The sequence below is a fragment of the Rhea americana genome, unplaced genomic scaffold (genome assembly GCF_003343005.1).
Source record: "Rhea americana isolate MKP2758 unplaced genomic scaffold, rheAme1 scaffold_9, whole genome shotgun sequence".
NCBI lineage: Eukaryota > Metazoa > Chordata > Aves > Rheiformes > Rheidae > Rhea > Rhea americana.
In genome coordinates this window covers 7302653-7323234 of record NW_028187088.1, presented here as the reverse complement: position 1 = coordinate 7323234, position 20582 = coordinate 7302653, and the positions used below count along the sequence as shown (strand labels likewise).

Genomic DNA, 20582 nt, shown 5'->3' with positions numbered 1-20582 from the left:
TAGCATTTGATCAGGCTAACATTTAAGGTCAGTCTCAGTAACTCATACTTTGGATCTTTGGATCAAAGCCTACATATTTAGGCTTGGATTTTTTTTCCCCTCCTAGTTTGTAGCTTTCATGCTTTTCTGATGGAAAAAAAAATGCCACTAGCAGAGGAAGAACAGAAGATAGAAGTCTTCAGCAAAACTAGATAGCTTAAGTTTCACTATATCCTTTATAATTTTATGTTATTTCAGCTTTTTAAAGGCCTACTTACTGCACAGTTTATCTTGATAATCTTATCTGTATGTTAGAATTTTTTCTCAAGAGGAGAAATTCCCACTCCCTCATAAGCAATTTCACATTTACGTTAAATGCATTCTTTACAAAATCAGAATTCAAACAAAATGCCCAAAAAGTTCACTACTATSTTCTCATATTAATCTACTTTTCACCTTGAAAAAAGGCTGTTAGTGTACAAATTCAGTTTAGGCATATTCCATAGCTGCTGAAGGAGTAGTCCCAACCTCAACTCAGAGGCATGCTCTTGCTGTTTCCTTTACACTGACACTAAAAACGAATACAGTGAACCAGATTAGTGATCTGTCTAGAAAAAATTTTGAATTATGATTGCCATATAGATAGATCAATAAGCGGTTCCGATTCATCAAGCAGTCAAGAATTATTGCACAGTCGACTGAAGTGCAGGCATGAGTGGAAGATGATAGTGAGGAGAACTACTTCTCCCAGTGAGGAGCATAAATTGATCTTGGCTGTGTAACCATGAAAACACACTCTTACTTTCCTTCTCAGACTGAATTTAAACAGGCCATCTTCATCTTATTTTCCATAATAAGATGGCATGTCTACATTATCTTATTTATCCACTATATATAGCCAGAGGAACAAGTTAAATCCAGTTATCTAAGAGTTTTATCTATTTTGAACCTCTTAAGGAGACTAGAATTATGTTTCAGTACCTAACCCAAAACAATCAGGACGCTCAATAAGAAAGAAAAATCTTATTAGTCTTCTTATACTTGGACATACTATAACATCTTCTACATCTTTACCAAAAGATAGGAAATTGTCTGCTAAGATTACATGATACAAAACAGGTGTTGACTACATCATGAAATAGCTATCAGAACCAGAACTCCCCTCCGAAAAAATCCTAAAATGTTTGTTCAAAAGGAATGCTAAGAACATGCAAAAGCCTTAAACAATTCTGTATCAAAAAAAAAAAAAACAAAAACAAAAAAAACAAAAAAAACCACTGATTCCAAGTCCAAATGCTCAATGTGAAATCTTATGCAGAGCAAAGAACAAGGTCAGTCTGCATATTCCTCACCTCCTCCTCCGGCATTAGCTTTCGTCGGCCATCCTTCACTGGAAAGCCACTTCCAAAGTCCTTGGATGAGATATCAGCTCCATATTCCACTATGACATCTTCTTCTATGCTGCTCACCAACCTCCAGAATTCTTTTTCCACTAGTTCAGTGGGAACCATCTGAAAGAGGGAAAGGTATTAGGGTATGTGCAGATAAACTGCAACCTAAAAAACTGTCATTCAAGTAATACACTGTTACTAACCCCTCAGGGATTTTGAGGCACCAAGGCCATAACCCCTCACCCCTCCACCTCTTTAAAGTCACTCAGTTTGGTTTGTATTCCTTAGCAGTGGCTGTAATACAACAGAAACAGGTTGCCACATTGTAAGTGGTGGTATGGACAAAAAAAGAAAATGGGGTTATTGGAAGTACAGCTTTATAAGAACTCTTGACAGCAAAGAATGGAGGAGGAGACAACCAGCAGAAGCTGAGCAGTTAACAAAACAAACAGCTTGCATATTCCAAACCATTTCAGAGGATAACAACCAAAAATTCTGAACAGCCAYGAAATTCAGATGAAAAATTATGTTCAAGAGATTGTAGTCTTCATATAACTTATTACAGCTTCTAGTTTCATTATAAACTGGTGTGCTCACAAGGCGGAAGTATTGACAAGAACACCTACAAATTACCCAAGAAACCTGACGGGAGAAGGAGCTCAGTGCTGCATGCAGCCTAAAGGACAGTGATATCATGAAGGTGTGCCAGAACAGACATGCCAGTTCTGGAAGGGTTGCTGAGGTGCAGAACCAAAAAAAATGGTTATCAGACACGCTCAGTCTATTGACCTGTCTAGAAGAAAAGACTACATGATGGCAAGTGGGGGGAATTTACCCTCTGAATAAACTAAACCAAAATAAATACTATAGAAAGGGCTGGAGAAACAATCCCTTGCCAAAAAGAACAATTACATACTTAGTTCAATTAATCAAGAGGAGCTTAAATGGAGTCTAGCACACAAATCTACACCCTAACAAGCAGTAAAGCTATCTATCTATCACAGAAAGAAGATGAAACGAAGTTGAAATGAGACCAGATGCCAGAAAACTAAGTCATTTGTTTACATGTTTCAAACTTACGGTGCCTTTTTAAACAAAACTAAGATGCCTCAGCAGAAATTTAGCATCAGCTGGTAACACTTCTCTTTTTCCCCTACAAGGAATCATAACAAATGTTGAAACTCACGTGGACGGGCATGTTGAAATAATCAGACTTGAAGTTATCAGCCATTTCACCAAAGCTCTGGAGAGTGTATTCCCTGACAGCTTGTTCAAATCCAAAGGCCTCACGGGGTTTGTTGCATTCCTGGAAGATGGAACATAAAAATATTGTTCCCTGCATCAGATAGTGACAAACAATCACTTTTTTTTTTTTCCTGAAAATAAGTGTCCATCTGAGTCCTTATCAAAACACAGTAAGCTATAGGTTTGGACTGCTCTTCTCAGCTGAGGAAGTCCTACCAGAATGGAAACAGAACAGAATACAGGAAGTTAATTAACATGGTAAACCCCAGTGCTAGGCGCTTCTGCTTGCCTGTTCAAAACTAAGTTTTGTCATCTGCTGCYACAAGCAGCAGTGAGATAAAGCGCATGAAATAAGTTTAGACTGTCTTGAAGAATTTCTGAGACACGGTAGAATTGAGCATCTGCAGGAAAACTGCACAAGAGCAAATCCCACAAGAGCTTTAGTTTTAGCAAATCAGCAAGTTAAATGATTTGGCACTACAAAAGTATGAAGAAAGAGCAGGAAGTCTATTAGGACAACACAGTATTTCCCCATGTGGTTGACTTAATAACATTAAACAGACATCATCCATTCAACAAAGAAAATCTTTAAAGGGTCTCCACTGTTTTATCCACAATTATCTCAGAGTGCAAAAAGCAATCAAATCGTATTTCTACTGTTCTTCCCACCTATTTCCTTCTAAAGTGTCTGTTTCAGCCCTTTCATAGCTGACAATTTTTATATACGCAAGATAGATCAACACAAACTTCACAAAACTGACAATCAGCTTTTTAGCCATAGTGAAACAGGACTGGAAAGGAATTCAAGTTGGTAGTTCCTTTTTTTGCAGAKAACTATCATTAAACTATGCCCAGTATTTATCAAAGCAGTCCTTAAATGTAGTGTGCAACAGGGAATCTACATCTTCCATAAGCAACCTGTCAAAATGTTATTTTCCTTCTTGTCAAAAGTTTTCCTTCTTATCTAACTGTCCTTCTCTCAAATTTCAGCTGACAACATACCCTTGGCCCAAAATATTCAAGAATCTGTAACATTCTCAAAATAATACATGTCCTTTTTGCAACATCATCATCAACTCCTGTTCAGTTTATGTTCCGTAACAATCTGAAGATCCCTTTTTTCATGTATTGCTCTCTAACCACTTACTCCCYATAGTGTACACTTGCACTCAACACTTTCTTTCCATGAACAGCATTTACCTTTTATCTGAAACTATTTCTCAAATTTATCATAATCACTTAACTCTAATCCTGTTCAAGGCTATAGTAAGACTTTCTTGGCAACCGTCAATTTTTTTTTTCTTCCCGTTTCAATCTTTAAATTTCTTGAAGACGTACTGAATTAATATTGATCTTAGACAGAACCTCCTCAATTTAACCTTCCACACTGACAATTGTATGTTAACAAATTCTTCAAACATGATTTCTCAAATGGTTGAATAATCAGCTCTATACTAATGTAATTCAGATTATTTGTATTTTTTTTGTTTATGTGAACAGGTAAGACACTCAGCAATCGATTTAAAATGATGTTATATTTTCATTACTTTCCCCTTTCCTCAATCTTAGTAATGCCATAAAAAGAGAATGAGTTTGGTTTGACATGATCTGTTCTTAAATTCAATCAGTGTTTATTACCACCAGATTTTTCTTTTGATGCTTTCATATTCTTTTGACTGTTCATTTCTTTAACCAATTTAATTTGAAATTAGAGCAATAACACCTCACCTTTGGCTGTAAATCCTCAAAGATAACCACTAATAGTTCAAAGACTGTTTTGACTAGCTCTAAGTACTCTTAAGTTTGTCAAATGCTTTTGACTTGAATGCATCTAAACAATCCTTATACTGTTACTCTTCTATTTTAGCCTGGTTTGGTATCCTGCTGTTAACATTAAGCATCTGTGCAAAATTAATTTTTAAATTAAAGCTGAGGCAAAAAAGTACTGCTGACTATTTCAAACTTTGTGTTCTTATTTGCTTACTCTCCCATCACATAATATACCTATGTTTTTTCCCTTCTTCTTACTTTCAATGTATTTATAAAATTTTTCTTCAAGTATTTTTTGTATCGTTTGCCAATAACAGCTTAACTTGTACCCTAACTTTCCTGATTTTGTCCTTACACATGTGATTTGCCCTTGGCAACAATGAATCTGCATTTTTACTACTAATACTACTATTACTGACATTTCTTACGGGTCTCCACAGTTCACATTTTTATATTACCACCAATTTGGACTGGTGTAGCCTACTAATATTCCTTCAATATTCTCACCTAAGGGAAAGTTTAATGAGCAGCTACATCARCTGTGAGCTGCAGCCAAATGAGTTAGTCCCATCCTCTCCCTGGCCTGTGACTATGAACTTCCACCTCTCGCAACAGTGTTTGCATGAGTTCATCTGACAACCTAATCTCTCTTAGCTGAGGGTTAGAGATCAGTGAGTTAATCCACCTCATTATGCGTTCATGCAACCATTCATACCACTACAAAGGAAACAACAGAAGCCCACAGTCAGGGTGTTGAGTGTATGTACATGTGACTGMCTCTTTAAGGAAAAACAGTGTAGAAAGTTTAAGCTAGTCAGAAAATTGCAGCCTTAGAAACAGCAAGCTTTTTTCCCCTCAGAATATTTGCCAATTTCTGGGGCTTGCTGAAATCTGTTTTAAGACAAGTATCAGGAAAATCAAATGATGTCCATAACTTCTAGGGTGTTGATCTCTTTCCTCTTGACATATGAGCTCCTGTTTCTCAAGTAATTAAATTCAAAAATGTCGCAAATAACAGACAATTAGAGTAATGTCATAATTGTTTACCAATAAACAAAGCTCTTCGATTACCTCATGATTTAGAAAGTCTCATCCTTACACTGAACCACCTATTATAACCCTTACAACACCTTTTCGTTTCTCCCTCCCTCTACAGACTTTCAACAGCCCTACTGCTCACCCTAGTTTCCATTACCAGTTCATCATATTGTGCTTCAGCTCTTAGCATACAAAGGCTAAAGTTTTATGTTTCACATAGCAATATAATACATAAAGGTTATATCTAGGCTCTGAAAATGACATTTCAGTATCTTCTTTCATGTCTTCTTATGGTTCATGAGTCAAGAGTAGCTGGAAATTCACAGCTCACCTTTATCATATGCCAAACAAAACACAGCTTCTGCTTAGATGGAATGGCTGAACTGTTCTTAGTCCTGACCAAATGAACTGAACTGCTCTTGGTCCTGACCTTTTCAGGATCACAAATAAACATCCAAAGCTTGAATAGTTCTTGAAACCATACCTCAGCAACGCACTTTGGACACCTCCAGTCACCTTTGGGTACATCAGGTAAAGGAGGAATCAAGCAAAAAGTGTGATAGCTGTCATCACACCCATCACACAGTAGCAATTTGTCCTCATTGTTTCCTCTGCCACAGAATAAGCAAACATACAGATCAACCTGTCGAGAAACAAAACAAAACAAGTTGCAAAAAACTTCCTCATCCAGCACATGCCTTCTTTAAAGTAATAAGGGTATAATGCTGAAGTCTGATATATGGACTTCAAGTAATATCCTTTGGAGATTGAGAAGCACTGGTAATTATCAATTATGCTTCTGTTTCCCAAAGCAGTAATGCATTTGAGGGCTAAAAATAAACCAAAAAAAAAGTGGACATGTATTTCCCAAAGACACTCATGAGATTAAGTATTTTCAGGTGAAAATATKTAGTATTTAGTATAGTACTAAAGATCTGCAATGATATCTGAATGATGAAATTGTGTATTACTTTATCACAACTAAAAATTATCCTATGTATAAGCATTTAACAACAATATAAATGTTATGAACAACACTTGTTCCAAATTTTCGCACTACTCTCACTCACTGAGCAACTCAGGCTATTTTCCTCATACACCTCAAAGATTCACTAGAAATAATAGGGCTAGTTTTGGGGTGAGGAATATTTCCTCCCCTTCCCATCCCTCCATTTCTTATTTTAGTCCAACTGTCACCAAAAAGTGTATGCTTTCCAGCTGATTAGGTTCACATAGCTGTGTAAAGTACTTGAAGTCAATCACACCTTACTTATACCAGCCTAGTCAAGTATGCAACTTCCTAGCTGTGCAGTAATATACTTCTCAAGTAGAAGATTGTTCAGTAAATTTCTCAAGAAACAATTTTCAAAATAATGCAGTTCTATTAAGAAATCCACTGAAAAAAAAAAAACACTCAACCTTCACGGAAGATCATGTCTATCTTAACCATTAAACTCATTATTTTTGTTGCAGGTATATAAAGGGAAGAAGATGTGGGCAGACACATTTCCAGATCCTCTTCCCAACATTAAAAGCATTACTTTGCAATAGTACTCTTACTGATAATGCCTTCTTCCCTCCAAATTCTTAAGAATATAAACAATCCTTTTCAGTCAGCCCATGTGATGATTTGTTGTGAAATACATATTCACAACAAGCAGATCTGTGATTACAGAGAAACCACAAATAAGCCTTGCAGCTATGCAATTAAAAGCAATAAGACTAAGATGATACATAGACATGCGTGTGTGTGTGTGTGTGTGTGTGTGTGTGTGTGTGTGTGTGTGTGTGTACACACACACTTCAAGATATGGCGGGGATAAAAAGAAAAAGGTATACATTATTTCACAGCTACCATTTTATGTAAGTTTTCCCTCATCTATTTATTTTGTTTTTTAAAAAAATGGAGCATACTTCTTCAGACAAAATGTATAAGGCTAATATATCATGTGCACTTCAAAGACTACTTTCCTTTAAGGTCTCTCATCCAAGTATTAAAAAATGAGGACCTACATGGTACCAAGTCACAAAATTTCCTATGATTACAGTTATGGCCATAAAATTGTAAAGCAGCAKTTCTGTTGCAGTATTTTCATTTTCTCTTATGAATAGGGGTAAATAAAAATAGAAAACAATTACTGTTTTCTACAAAGAAACAGAGACTAGACAAAATATTTAAAAGAGGTATACTTTAAAAAACAAAAGGATCACAATACCTACACAGCCTTGGAATACCATATACTCTGAGGCAGTAACACAATTAAAAAAAAAAGAAGTCACACAAATTCCAACTTAGCTACAATAGTACAGTGATCTGTTTAAGTATCCAACTCCTCCCATATGTTTTTTTTTTTTTCCAGAAGGCATTTCTGCATATAAAAAATGTGATTACTTGAGACTTTTCAATGCCTTGGCCTTCTATGATCAAAATTTAAAATAACCACAAACTCTTCTAAGTGTTCTCAGGCTAACAGAAATAGTACATCCTAATTATTAGTCTTTGAAGAGCCTAAAACCTTGTTTCTTGAGACATCAAAAGCATGCCTCTTCATTCACAATTGTGTACATATGGTAAATTAAGGCAGTTTAAAAATCAAAGTCACATGAACTATGAAGTAATTAAGAACAACTATACACTGCTTTTCCAAGCTCAGTTATCATAGTGCTAAACTTTATTTTTCCCCTTAATAGGTCYTCTTAATTTTATCTAGAATGGGTTCATGAAACGGTTTAAACATAACACAGTAGTTTGAAACATGGATAGACAGAGTTGCTAAAAATCAAAATGAGGTAGTACTGGTGCATCTCAAAATACCTTTTTAAGTAATATTATAATTGTTCTATAAAAGGGGAGCTGAAATGAACAGAAAGTGAGGTGCTAAATCTTTTGTTAAAAAAAAAAAGTGTGCCAAAGCAAGCCCTTGAACTCATGGTCAGTAAGCACCTTCATGTTATAATACCCTTCCCGTCTGAAGGATCAAAACCAAAATCTTAACCTTAGGTATGTATCACTGTTCAATACTGTTCATTGTTCTCTCACTATCAGGATAATCTGCTGCATGGCACATACACATCTTTTTCCAAGAACAAAGAAAACTCATCCTAAATAATCTTAGTAAATAARTGAACTTTGTATTATCAGAAACCATCACAAAGGAAACAAACTTACAAAGTTGACAGAAAGGGTTCCTTTGCGTTGCCTCATCTGCATTCCAAACGCCTCTGATCTGGTTCCCTTCCGTCTTCGGGACACTTCATCTTGAAGTAAAATAAAGTTAAGTGTTGTTAACACCACAATGATGGATGTAATTTGCAAAATCAACACAGACGTCCACCCTGGCATCCTKATTTACTCATCAGAAACCATCTCACAGTTTAGAGAAAACCAAAATGCCTTGCCATACCTGGTCAATTATGCTAATCTAAAACAAACACAGTTTAGGAAAACATATTTTGCTGATCCTTATAGGTGATCCAATYGCCTCAGGAAACTGTGTAGATTGCATTCATGATTTAAGCATTTAGCCAGTATGAACAGTGTCAAAACTTTCAAATCTTGTTTTCATTTCCAGTCCCTCAGTACATGCAAAAGATGCTTAATCATTACGATTACTATATAATACATAAAGAGCTGAAACTATGCCAAGTTACATAAAGTATCCCGTAAAACTTTCTCATGAATTAAACTCTAAAACATTTAGTTTTCTCTTCCTACTTATAATGACTTGCTTACTTCTTACTGTAGTCTTTAGAGACACACAGAAATATTTAACAGTCTGTTCCAAGCTATTTTGCTCCATACTTTACAAAGTGATAAACTCAGGATTTATTTACCCTCTTTATCCTTCGCTCCCAATGCCAGTCCCATCATCTTGGGTCCAGCTCCAAAGATCTGCAGTTTCTTTAGTTCAGTATTTCTACTCATTTCTCCACCTTCCGTCTAAAAATAAGACCACATCAGCATATTTTACTCTCCCATAACACCCAACATCAGTTCATCAGAAAAAAAGAAACAAAACTTGATTTTCTTCTTCCTAAAGCCAGCAAAGAAAAACGTGGGGGTAAGAGGCACGCAGGGATGGTTGTCTCTACTTCCAAAATCATTTCCCATGTAGTATTATGGAAACTACAGAAGATCGCCTAGACAGCAAACAAGAGAACTAGCCTGAAACCGAGCAGYAAGAATGCTACAGCATTGTTTTCCAGAATCACCAAGATACAGCAAAAGTGCTTCAATGTTAAGACTTACCCTGTTTCAACAGGGGCTTCTATCTGCTTCCTTAAGTGGATACACACATATAACCTTAATGAGTTCCGATCTGTATGTTTCCTTAAGTTTGCCTGGGGTTGATGTGTGATGAAATGTTATGACTACATTTCTCTTGGATCACAGTTACTCATAATAGGTCCTTTCATCTCTAATTCTGACACTGTAAGGGCACTAGGTGACAAAACTCCATGGCCCTGCCAGCATTCAGTTGTTCTCTGAAGTATCCCATTCAATTCAACTTCTTCCTGTTTCCCATTACTGATCAGGCTCATTTTCCCACATCACTGACACTATCCTATCAGCAAAAAAACCCTCCATATTCTGTTTCATCYGCAGTGCAGTCATCTTGGTATTTTTCTTGCACTGCCTCCCCATGCTTTCAAAATCCTTTCTGAGCCAGYATAGGGGACCAGTTCTCTTCATTCACAATCCTGAAATTCAGTGATCTTAAAAAATGTCAGTAAGTCTATCAATTTAGAAGGTAGGTGTTTAATTCTAAATCAAGAAACTTACTGATGATACTTCACCAGCTATTCTCTACAGATTTATGGCCTGATATACCACAATAAGCTCCCTTGTGGTGGACATTCAGTCATAGCTTTTACCAAAGCTTACGACAACCACATCTCACTGTTCTGTATATTAAAAAAAAAAAAACCCAACAACTTTCTGAAAAAAGTCTGAGAAAAACTTCAAATGTACTTGTGATAAGGCTAAGAAGAGATAATTCTCATGCATTCAGCTTAAATCAGTTGCTTTTCTTGCTACAAGAACACATTAAAAAGGATCTAATTTGCTAGTCATTATGACTTGCAGAAATATTTTAGTGATGTTTAAAGCCCTGCTCCCACTGAATTGTGTATAGCTACATTCACTATGCTACCTTGCATCTTTCCAAACTATCGACAATTTTCTAATTTTAAATATTTATGAATTTTATGCTACTATAAAATTCTTTTCCATTTAGATGTGTATTACCAGCCTGATCTTTTTAAAAAGAGGTCAGCAATTGCACTCTAACTGGCTGGAACACGTTTTTTCTTATGAATTTTTCACTTTTTGGCAGATAAAACACGAGGAAACACTGACTTTTTTGTTGAACAGGAAAGCTTACAACATGGAAACTTTTAACTTCCAAATAATATAAAAYGAAAAATAAACATCACTTATAAATACCCTTGAGCAACATAAGAAATTCAACTTTTCAACATCGCAGCCCTCCAGTTCCCATTTTCCTGCAGTACATCCATTCTCTCAACTAACAGAACTTGACACAATCACCCTAGATAACATTCCTCAACACAGTACAATTTTCCATCATTTCAGTAACATTAACCTCTGCAGTTTCTCCCTCCCACTATTCTGACCTAAGACAATCTTCTCAATGATATCTGAAAAATGACTATCATCTTTACTAAAACTAAATCATTTATGTGCAGCAACCTCTTCAGTTTTACAATTTTGTTTAGAAATGCATTGCCAAAATACAGTTTCATGAATCTATTACCAAGATTTATTCTGATTCCATTAAACCTCTTGGGCATCCGCTCAGGCCTGGAAAAACGTATATAGTTTTTAAAAGAGTAAGTTACATATTGAATATTTAAAAAAAAAAAATCAGATTCTTACAAAACTTCAAAAACAGTACCCGTCGACTGAAAGTTTAAGTTTTGAACACTAAAACCATTCAGCACCCTCAAACCCACTGCTTTCCACAGTGTCCCTCAAGACCGCATTAAAAACACCAAACTCAAAGCTTCAAATGCATGCAAACATACATCTTGCCTTCCTTGCCTTTCTCACATTGCTAACAGCACAGAACTCAGCCATGCTTTTCCATTCTATTTTTACATGTAACAGAAAGGAAAATAAACTTGATTAAACTGAAATTCTATTCTCAGCTCCTCTTTTTCCTGAAGGATACAGACAGACAGACACAGATTTCTTCTACTTTGTCAACTGAAAGCAAAACCCRAAGGTTTTTCTTGTATATGAGAGAATCCAATAACATGATCCCATTAGACTGGATTCAAACACATTCTTAAGATATCCTCTGCTCATCAACCTCAGAAGAATTGCTTGCCCACTCCCTCAACTATATGCRAGACCAGAAGAATTACAACCAGGAATCCAATTTTTTTTTCCTAATGGGCATTTGTCAGCATCTCCCAGAGTTCTTTTGCTTTACACACGATTACTTCCACTGAAAAAAATTCTCAAATCATAAAAAGGAAGTTTATTGCACTAATTCTGCTATTCCAAAACCATCAGAATTTGTAAAAAATTTCAAAGTAGATATTATTTAAATTACTTAAAATTGTTTTAGTTATTTCAGAAACATCTCTGGACCATTTTACMGTGATCACCTTTGAAAAGACAGTACAATTTCTTTCAGTACAGCACCTCTTTTCTAGAGCTAATCATGATTTATGTAACCTCATTAAACAAAATCCTTGCCATTGAAAATATACCCTAATAGATTACCTGTGAAAATATTCTGTTCTTTTTAAGAAAGAACTCCCCTACTCCTAAATTTATCCTATCCTTAAAGGCTATTCTGAAATTCTAATGTGAATTCACTCTACTTTTTCTTGTCCTTTACAAGGCTTCAATATTTCAGTTGTCCTTTTCAATAGTTTTTCTCTCCCCTAATAGCTTTCTTCAGAGAAAAGGGAAAGAATACGGCATTAAATTTAAGCAGACTCTCTCATCACCAAATTAACCTCTTCCTATTCCTTCCACTATTATTTAGAAATAACACAATCAACTGATGTTTAATCTTAGTATCCAAAGATTCGCAACTCTTCTTTCACATAGGAGAATTCTTGTTGCCTGTTTTCTTTCACTTTTCACTTACTCTAAAAATTAAAAATTTGCTTTTCTAAAATATGCCACCCTTCCACTTTGAGGATCTTTAATTCAGTAACTTCTGATTATTTCTGTTTTCTTAYTCATCTCCCATTCTTAGGTAAGTTATCTGTAAAGAGAAGATGCAGAGCACAGTGCAGTTAGCCATGCCCATTACCCAGGCAGCAGTCTACTCAGCACACTACACATAACCACTCAGATGTTTCAGCTAGATCAGAATGCTAACTAGTTTTTGCATTACTTGCGTATTACCTGTGCTCTGAACGCTATCTAGACGTTCTCTGATACACTTCCAGGCATATACCTCAAACAATAAACAGAGTCCCATCTACAATAAGAAGCTGCACTGATATCTGGGACTCTTAGACCTTTTGGGGCTCTGAAGGACAAATCTCTTTTTCTGAATCCAGCTCCAGAGTTGACTTAACAGAATTATATACAACTTCCAACACAGCCAAAAAATATTCTGCCTGAGTGCAGTAAGTTTCCCTTGTATTGCAGATTTAGTTTCAGCTATTTTAATTATTGTAATGCATAAAATAAAGTGTGGCTACAGACCTTATAAAAAGCATTTTTTTAAATATATAGAATATCTTGCAGATAGACAATATCATCTCTCACTACTGAAAAGYAGGCCCTTTAAATAGAGCAGCTATACCAGCTGTGGTGTGACAGGATCAAAACAATCATTTTTCTGAGGTGAAGTGATAAGTGCCATTATTCTATTGAAACCAGCAGAAAAGATCGATCCTGCAGAATCTTAATGTAGTGACACTTCTCCACCATATACGGTACCATCATACTAGAACACTGGTTCAAATCCAAAGCAGAATTCTACATAAAGAATGATTACAGCAGTTTCTGCAGCATTCTTCCCTCATTCTGGGTAGCTTAGTAATGATATGTGATTGCAGAGATCTGGTATGAACACAGCCTTCAACTGCTTCCGGACGCATTTTTATACGGTTACCATAAATAAAGTGAAGTCTGCTTCAGTAAGAAAACAACAAAGACTAGAAAGATGATTTACTCTAAATGAATCATGACACGAATCTCTGAATCAAGAGAAAAAGATGACAAGTTTATAAGAGCAGAGGGATACTCATAAAAGGTAAAAACAGAGAAATCTCAGGGACAAGAAACATGCACTTGAAAAAAAGACAATTTAACGGCATTTAAGAAAACTTTATGGTGTTTACAAGAAGTCTAGAACAGCATGAAGCAAGAAGAGCTCGTTAAATATAAACCCAGCTTTCACTCATGTTCCCTCGTATCCATCTTTTCTTCATAAAAAAATCTGTCCTGCATGAGATAGATAGTCCTAAGTGCAATTTCACAATTAATACAGACTTATTCTCGTATTTGTACTTACATAACAAACAGGTGTATAAAAAATCAAGTTAAAAAAATTGCTCAACTCTGCACAAGCAGAGGCTTCAACATCACTTTACAAATGGCTTTTACCTGTTCAGTTTTCACACGTACATTTACTGCCAAAGTATATAGCCCACTCGCAAATAAACAAAACACACTTAAAAGGTTTTAGCTAAACAGTGCAGGACCATGAGAAAAACAGGTCTCAGAGTGACATTTTTCTCTAAATTTTAAGTGAAGACTGCTTCCTCATAGTGCATTTGAGTGAACGCCAACAGTCAGACAAAGGCTGTTCACTTTCAACACTACTGTACTGGTACAATGATCCCTGTAATAATGATCCCTGTAATTGCCATGTAACATGGGTACCTGGGACTTGACACGTCTGGTTCTCTTCAGCACCACGTTCATTCTTGTACCCTGCTTTGGGGAAGCCTGGGCATCAGAGCTGAGGTCCTCAGCCTCCACTTTTTCCTTAAGGTCCAGATTTGGCTTTTGGATGCCCTAAGTGGATCAGAGCACAGGACACCAGGTTGATTGATCAGAGAATCAAACTCTTTGGCCTGTGAATCGTCCTGCTTGCTAAAAAACAGGACAGTGAGTGAGGTCACACAACAGTACGCACACCATACGGGTCAGCAGCAAATGAATCCATGCACGCACGCACACACACACACGAAACAAGGAGACTGAATCTCAATTGTCAGCTAATCAAGTGAGATAAAGACACTTTTTCAATCAAGTACACCATCCTTTGCCCTGTTTTGCATCTCAATCAGTTTAAGTCCTACAGAAAAAATGTCTAACAGAAAATTACACAAGGTCGAATTACAATTTCTAGTGCTATTCTGCCATGGTTAGGTATGAGGGAGTTTGTATGTTTGTTTACACAGCTGAAGCTTCTCAAAGTGCAGACCCTTATGTCATAGTTTCTTATACAATAACAAACATTGTTCTATGTGCAGATCAGGTCTCATTTCACATCCTGAAAGAGAACTGTCTCACCATAAGGCTGACCCCAGACTGGAAGAGCTCATAGGGGTATAAAATCCGTTCATAGTGAGACTTAAGTAATGATCCTGTGCCTTTTCCTGGCAGGTAGCCAAGCCGACTTGCCACTTTCGACCACTTCTTCTCTTTAGTGACCACCTCAAAGCCTCCTTTGCTGGCAACAATCTGAAACACATAAAAAAAAAAATAAGGACTTGGAGTTGCTCCCATGATCATGCATAAACCAAGAATTGATTAAACCAACCAAATGTTAAAAGGTTCTATTAAACGGTGACAGAATCCTGATTTCAGCTTTTGCTTCCTGAACAACTGGTACTTCAAGAGTGTATAATAACCTATTTAACAAGACAAATTTCCCAGTAAACGAATATAAGGTGTGTACTGTTTCAGACAAGAGGAGCCCAACAGTTAAGATTTCTGACATGCTGGAAAGAATACAAACCAATCAGACAAACTGAAAAATTAACTCTGACCAGACTTGTACTCTGATGCAAAACACAAGTCTGGCCAGGAGTGAAGCCAGTTCTAAATAGATCCCACACARAGGGGAATGTTGGAGCTCATGACTTCAGAGTTACAAAAACTCTCAGAAAATGTGAATGGAAGAGGGACTACTGTAAAATGTAGAGAAACTGAATTCACCTTCCAATTAGCTCAGTTGCTGTTACACTTAACTTGTTTAGAGCCTAATAATTCACATACAGAACTGTCATTGATTACATATGATTTATATTTACATAAAATAAAAAATAGACTAATTGCCACAAAGCAATGATAACAATACATATGAGTTGCTTCCCTTAAAAACACTGGTCACATTTCCACTGCTGACGTTTCCACTCCATATTTTCACTATCAAGTAGTCAAAACCCAATCAGATTGTAATTTCATTTATATTATTTTTCGTATTTGCACAGTAACATAGTTTTTCATTATGTTTCTTTACATATAAGGCACAGATTTCACACTTAACATTCCAGACTATTGAAAACTTCCATGCAAAACACATTTTGTTACCATAGTGAAATCCGTGGTTTACCTTTCAGGCTGAGGTAAATTCAGAAGTCTACTTCTGACAGTGATTAATAAATGAGTTAATTATGTTTTTTTCTGTAACCCAAGACGGCTGCACTCTGATCAAAAATAATTTTCTTAATTATTGTTTTTCTCATTGTTACTGCAAATTGTTAAAAAGGAGGACAGTATAAATGAAACTATTTCTAAATTTCAGTTTAGCTTTGACATGTGCACAAAAAACTGATTTCTAAAATTAACCTTACATGAACAGTGCCTAGGAAGCCACTAGGCAACCAAATATACTAAAACCCRTCTATCTGCAGTTAGGCAACTGAAATGTTCCAGCAGTGACACAAAATATTCCCAATACCACTATGACATATTACTACACATACCTCAAACCACAGTAGATGTGAAATTTTAAAAACTCAAGTACCAAAAGATATTTTATTAGTTCTAGTGTGCATTTTATCAATGTTAGATTGCCCAAACAGGTTTTGATTTCTTCTCTTAAACACAAAAATCTATTCAGGCATTTACGTTTTCACTTACCTAAGACAAAGAAGTCTAATAGAGGAATGAAAACTGATGCTCTAACCTAGAAGCATCTTAATTTCTCATCTTGCTTAAAGAGAGCTACCTTTATGGCTATAGTAACAAGCCTTCTTTAGCAGGCAAGTTAATACTGTCAGATGTACTTTGCCAGTATAATCATCAGTTCCAATATAGATTTTATTTGTACACAAATTTTGAAAAACAACACGTCGAACAACTATAGTAGCACAAACTTCTAAGCAGCCTTAGGGCATTCYGTATGCATTGGAAATTGTAATTAAAATAATTATTCCAGAAATATTATGGAATTATAAAACATTACATTATATATAGACATATATACATTTCATATATACATATACACACAGGGTAACTAATCCATGCTGTATACAATCCAACTAAAGCTAAGTAATTATGCTTGATATATCTGCCATAGCCTTACAATCACATACTTGGAACATCTCTTTTTTTTCCTCCCTTCTTTCAACTAATCTTCATATTTTCTGGGCCATCCCTGTTCCTTGGCTTCTTGAGTTTGCATGAAAGACAACCTCAGGTCAGAGAAGTCCCTGGCTAACCAACCCTGCAATAGGCTACTCACCTTGCTCAAAGCATAGAGATCTAGTATTTTTCTCTCCACCACAGGGATTTTTAAATTGGATCCTTGGAGTTCCCAAAATTTTGCTAATTGATCCAAGAAGTCCAGCTTCACTCTGGTCATTGCCTGTAATCAATACAGAAAAACAAATGAGTATATCCCAAAACAAGCACAAAAATATCATAGAGTCCTGAGAAAACACATGTCAAATTCCTGTAATTGTTTATATTTTCAAAATACAACCTGGAAAGTGATGTTTTTCTTTGCTGTGTTTAAAAAAAAAATAGAAAATAGATCTTTATAAAYAGAACAGTACATATTCTTTTGCTCTCCACAGTCAAGATCCTATAAGCCAAATTCCTACCTAACAATTTCTCTTTTTGAAGACAAGACACACACTTAAGAAAATCAGCATTTTGCAGAGAAACACAAGAGTAATTATCAAAATAGACATATGAAGTTAAAAAAAGTTATAAACAGTCTTCTTGTATGCCTTAACACTGCACAAGGGTCTCCTCCCTTRAGTATTTTTAGAATATTAAAATCACTCTCCATAGGAGACCGATTCACAAGTCAAATAATACATGATGTTTTGGTATATGAACAGAGCAAGGCTTTGGGAAATGTTATAGGGAAAGGAAAAAAAAAATCAGGATAGACTGGGACTTGAACTGTTTTCAAGAAAGCTCCTATGCTTTTTTGAAATTTAAAATTAATCAAYTGTAAATAAATCTATTAAAAAAAACTTCGTTTTAAGGCTTAAGAGGCATTATCAAAGTAAATACACACAAGGTAACCAAAAGCTTAAGAACAGCAGTAAGCATTCTAGTAGAAAATATAAATACATACATATATATATATATATATATATATACACACACACACACACACACACACACAGTGCCTGTGGAGTTTTGAAGACTAGACACTGGTTGCTCTTACTACACAACATGGTACTTGGCATCCATTTTAGACATTTCCAGTTGAATGTGAAAAACTCTTGTGGTTATTTTGGGTAATAAAATAAAAACCATACTTTTCTCAAAGCCATGGAGAGTTATTTTACCCAAACTCTGCCAGTGCCAAGTATAAACACTGATGTGGTCTCCGGGTTTCTAAAGTCTCCCTATCCACAAACCTGCCAAGACACAAATCACGAGCAAGGAGATGGTTTGCACTGGTTTCAATGCAAATACAAAATTCCATCAACAGTGGAAAAGCTCACCTCCAGTTCATTCAGGCGCTGGATTCGTGGGGTGAAACGAAAACTTTGTACTTCACATGCAAATGGAGGCTGCCAGTCCTAAACAGAAAGACTTTTTAGTGCTTCTAGAAACCTCTGAAAAATGATGATGACCCTATTAACTTACGAGCAAACAACTTTCCAACAGTTAATGAGTTTCTCAAACAATTTGCAATATGATTTTCCAATTTTACAATGTTATTAAGCTTTTAACATAGCATTCTTCCCACAATTTGAGTTAGCTGAAAGAAACCCTCATGAAATTAAAAATATGAAAGATATATGGTTTAAAGTATTTTGGTATATACTGTCTTATACTGTGTTTGAATAAAAGACGCCATGTAGGTTTCTGGTTGTTTCTTTAACAAAAACTTCTATATATCCTGCATATTGCAGAATCTCACTATCAACCGTGACAAGTATCAAACAAAACATATGATTCTGAATCTAACTTCAATCACGTTTGTCAATGATCGTATCTCAATAAAGATAGGAAAATCAGTCAGGAGTTTAACACTCTCACGTAAACAAGTCTCAAGYAACGACTTTCTTAACACAAACAGCAGTCATCCGACCATAACCACTTCTCAGCTCCATCTCTCAGAACTGCAGTATGACATCAAAACAAACATCAGTCAGTTCTTTACTACCTTTATTTAAGGCACCCTAAATTGTTGTAGATAGCCTATTTGGCAAAAAGTACAATAGAGTAAGGACACAACATTCTAGACAGACAAGGCACACTAAATATTTATTATCTGTATTGCTACAGCATGTAGAGACCTCAAACATGATCATAAAATATTTACAGCTTCTAGTACTGGAAAAGAATAATGAATCAGTAAGGTTAGTATAAGGTGTCTGATACAATTTTTATTGCAGATTGCAAATCAACCTGACCCCTGTGTCCTACAAAACACTGCAATAAAAACAGCTAACCAGTCATGGAGAAATACAAAYGTTTGACTGCTAAGAAAGTTCTAGTTATTCTCAATGAACAGGATCTGGATCAGTTTCTTGTGGCCTCTCAATCTAAGCCATTCTGCTTATTTTAGAAAGAGCAGCCCCTCAGAGGTCAAGTTTTCACTAGGTCATTAAACCACCTAAACAAATTCCAGCAACCCAGACAGATCAGAAAGAAAGGAAGGGTCATGAAATCCAACCAGCAACTCCTGTATGCAGCATGTTCTCAGTTACAGTCCCCTTTTGAGGTTCTTTCTCCCTCAGCATTTTTAACTCTCTTATAGATGTATTTAAGGTTTATGTGGGCATTAAAGTGCTTCAAGAATGTTTTTCTAAGTTGCCTGATGATCTTATCCAAATGGTTTACCAGGCCACAGAGTCACCAAGTCATCATAAAATAATGATCAGTCAATCGGTCATTAAAAACATTAAACTTCTACTTTCTAAGCTACTAGGTATAAACATAATTCCTGCACGGAAACAGGTYAGCAGCAGCTCTATAAATAGTTAGAAGATTACGTTTATAAATAAAGATCCAATAAAAAGGAAAATCCTTCACTCATCTCCTCCTAAGTAGTAAACCCTCGATTTCACCTGCAATGCATTTTTAGGTTTCAGAGTTACGTGGTTGTAGGTTTTTACTGTTTGTGTTTTGGTTTTTAAAGTAAGAAGAGCGTGAAAGCTAAGATATTACCACACACTAGTAGCGTCTCACCTGCCCCAAAGCAGCCTGTATGGTCAAAGACCATAGAGGTACGGTGTGCCTCCGGCACAGACACCAAGGCCTACCGAAGGCAACACACACAAACCCCAAGAAGCCCGGGGAACGGACAGGGAGCACTGAACCTTCCCTAGAAATATTCCAGGCGCCTTTAGTCTTGCGAACTCGGCCGAAAAGCGCCAGGAGCGGTGGGGGCGACCCCCGGATTCGCCTCAGGGGGCAGCGAGCCCCCGGGCCAGCTCTACCCTCCCCCCGACACAGCCCGAGAGCCGCAGCGCATGGCGAGGGCGTGGGCGCGGACACCCCCGCTCCTCCCCCCACCCACCCAGGCGCACCGGGGCCCGGCGCAGCGCCCCCGCCCYGGGCGGGCGGTACCTTGGGGGGCCGGATCTTGCAGATGCCGGTTTTCTCGGCCAAGCCGCGGATGCGGCCGATGAAGCCGAGGGGGTCGCTGAACTCCTCCCAGCTAGGCTCGAACACGGGGCACTCGGGCGGCGGCACGAACTCGGCCGCGTAGCGCGACCCGCCGCCGCCCCCCG

At 36.8% G+C, this 20582-nt stretch overlaps 1 protein-coding gene across 1 annotated transcript in view; it reads right to left on the bottom strand.

Annotated features, from left to right (window-relative positions):
* The window catches only part of KDM5A (lysine demethylase 5A), a gene marked incomplete at its 5' end in the record, with an annotated part of 52016 nt that extends 31439 nt beyond the window's left edge, over positions 1-20577 (bottom strand). Inside the window, 10 exons of the mRNA XM_085324126.1 lie at positions 1332-1490; positions 2557-2676; positions 5908-6066; positions 8593-8681; positions 9258-9363; positions 14305-14439; positions 14941-15111; positions 17120-17242; positions 18342-18419; positions 20419-20577. Coding sequence (XP_085180252.1) covers positions 1332-1490; positions 2557-2676; positions 5908-6066; positions 8593-8681; positions 9258-9363; positions 14305-14439; positions 14941-15111; positions 17120-17242; positions 18342-18419; positions 20419-20577 — 1299 coding nt within the window. The remainder of the gene's footprint in view (positions 1-1331; positions 1491-2556; positions 2677-5907; positions 6067-8592; positions 8682-9257; positions 9364-14304; positions 14440-14940; positions 15112-17119; positions 17243-18341; positions 18420-20418) is intronic.
* Positions 20578-20582: the final 5 nt, after the last annotated feature.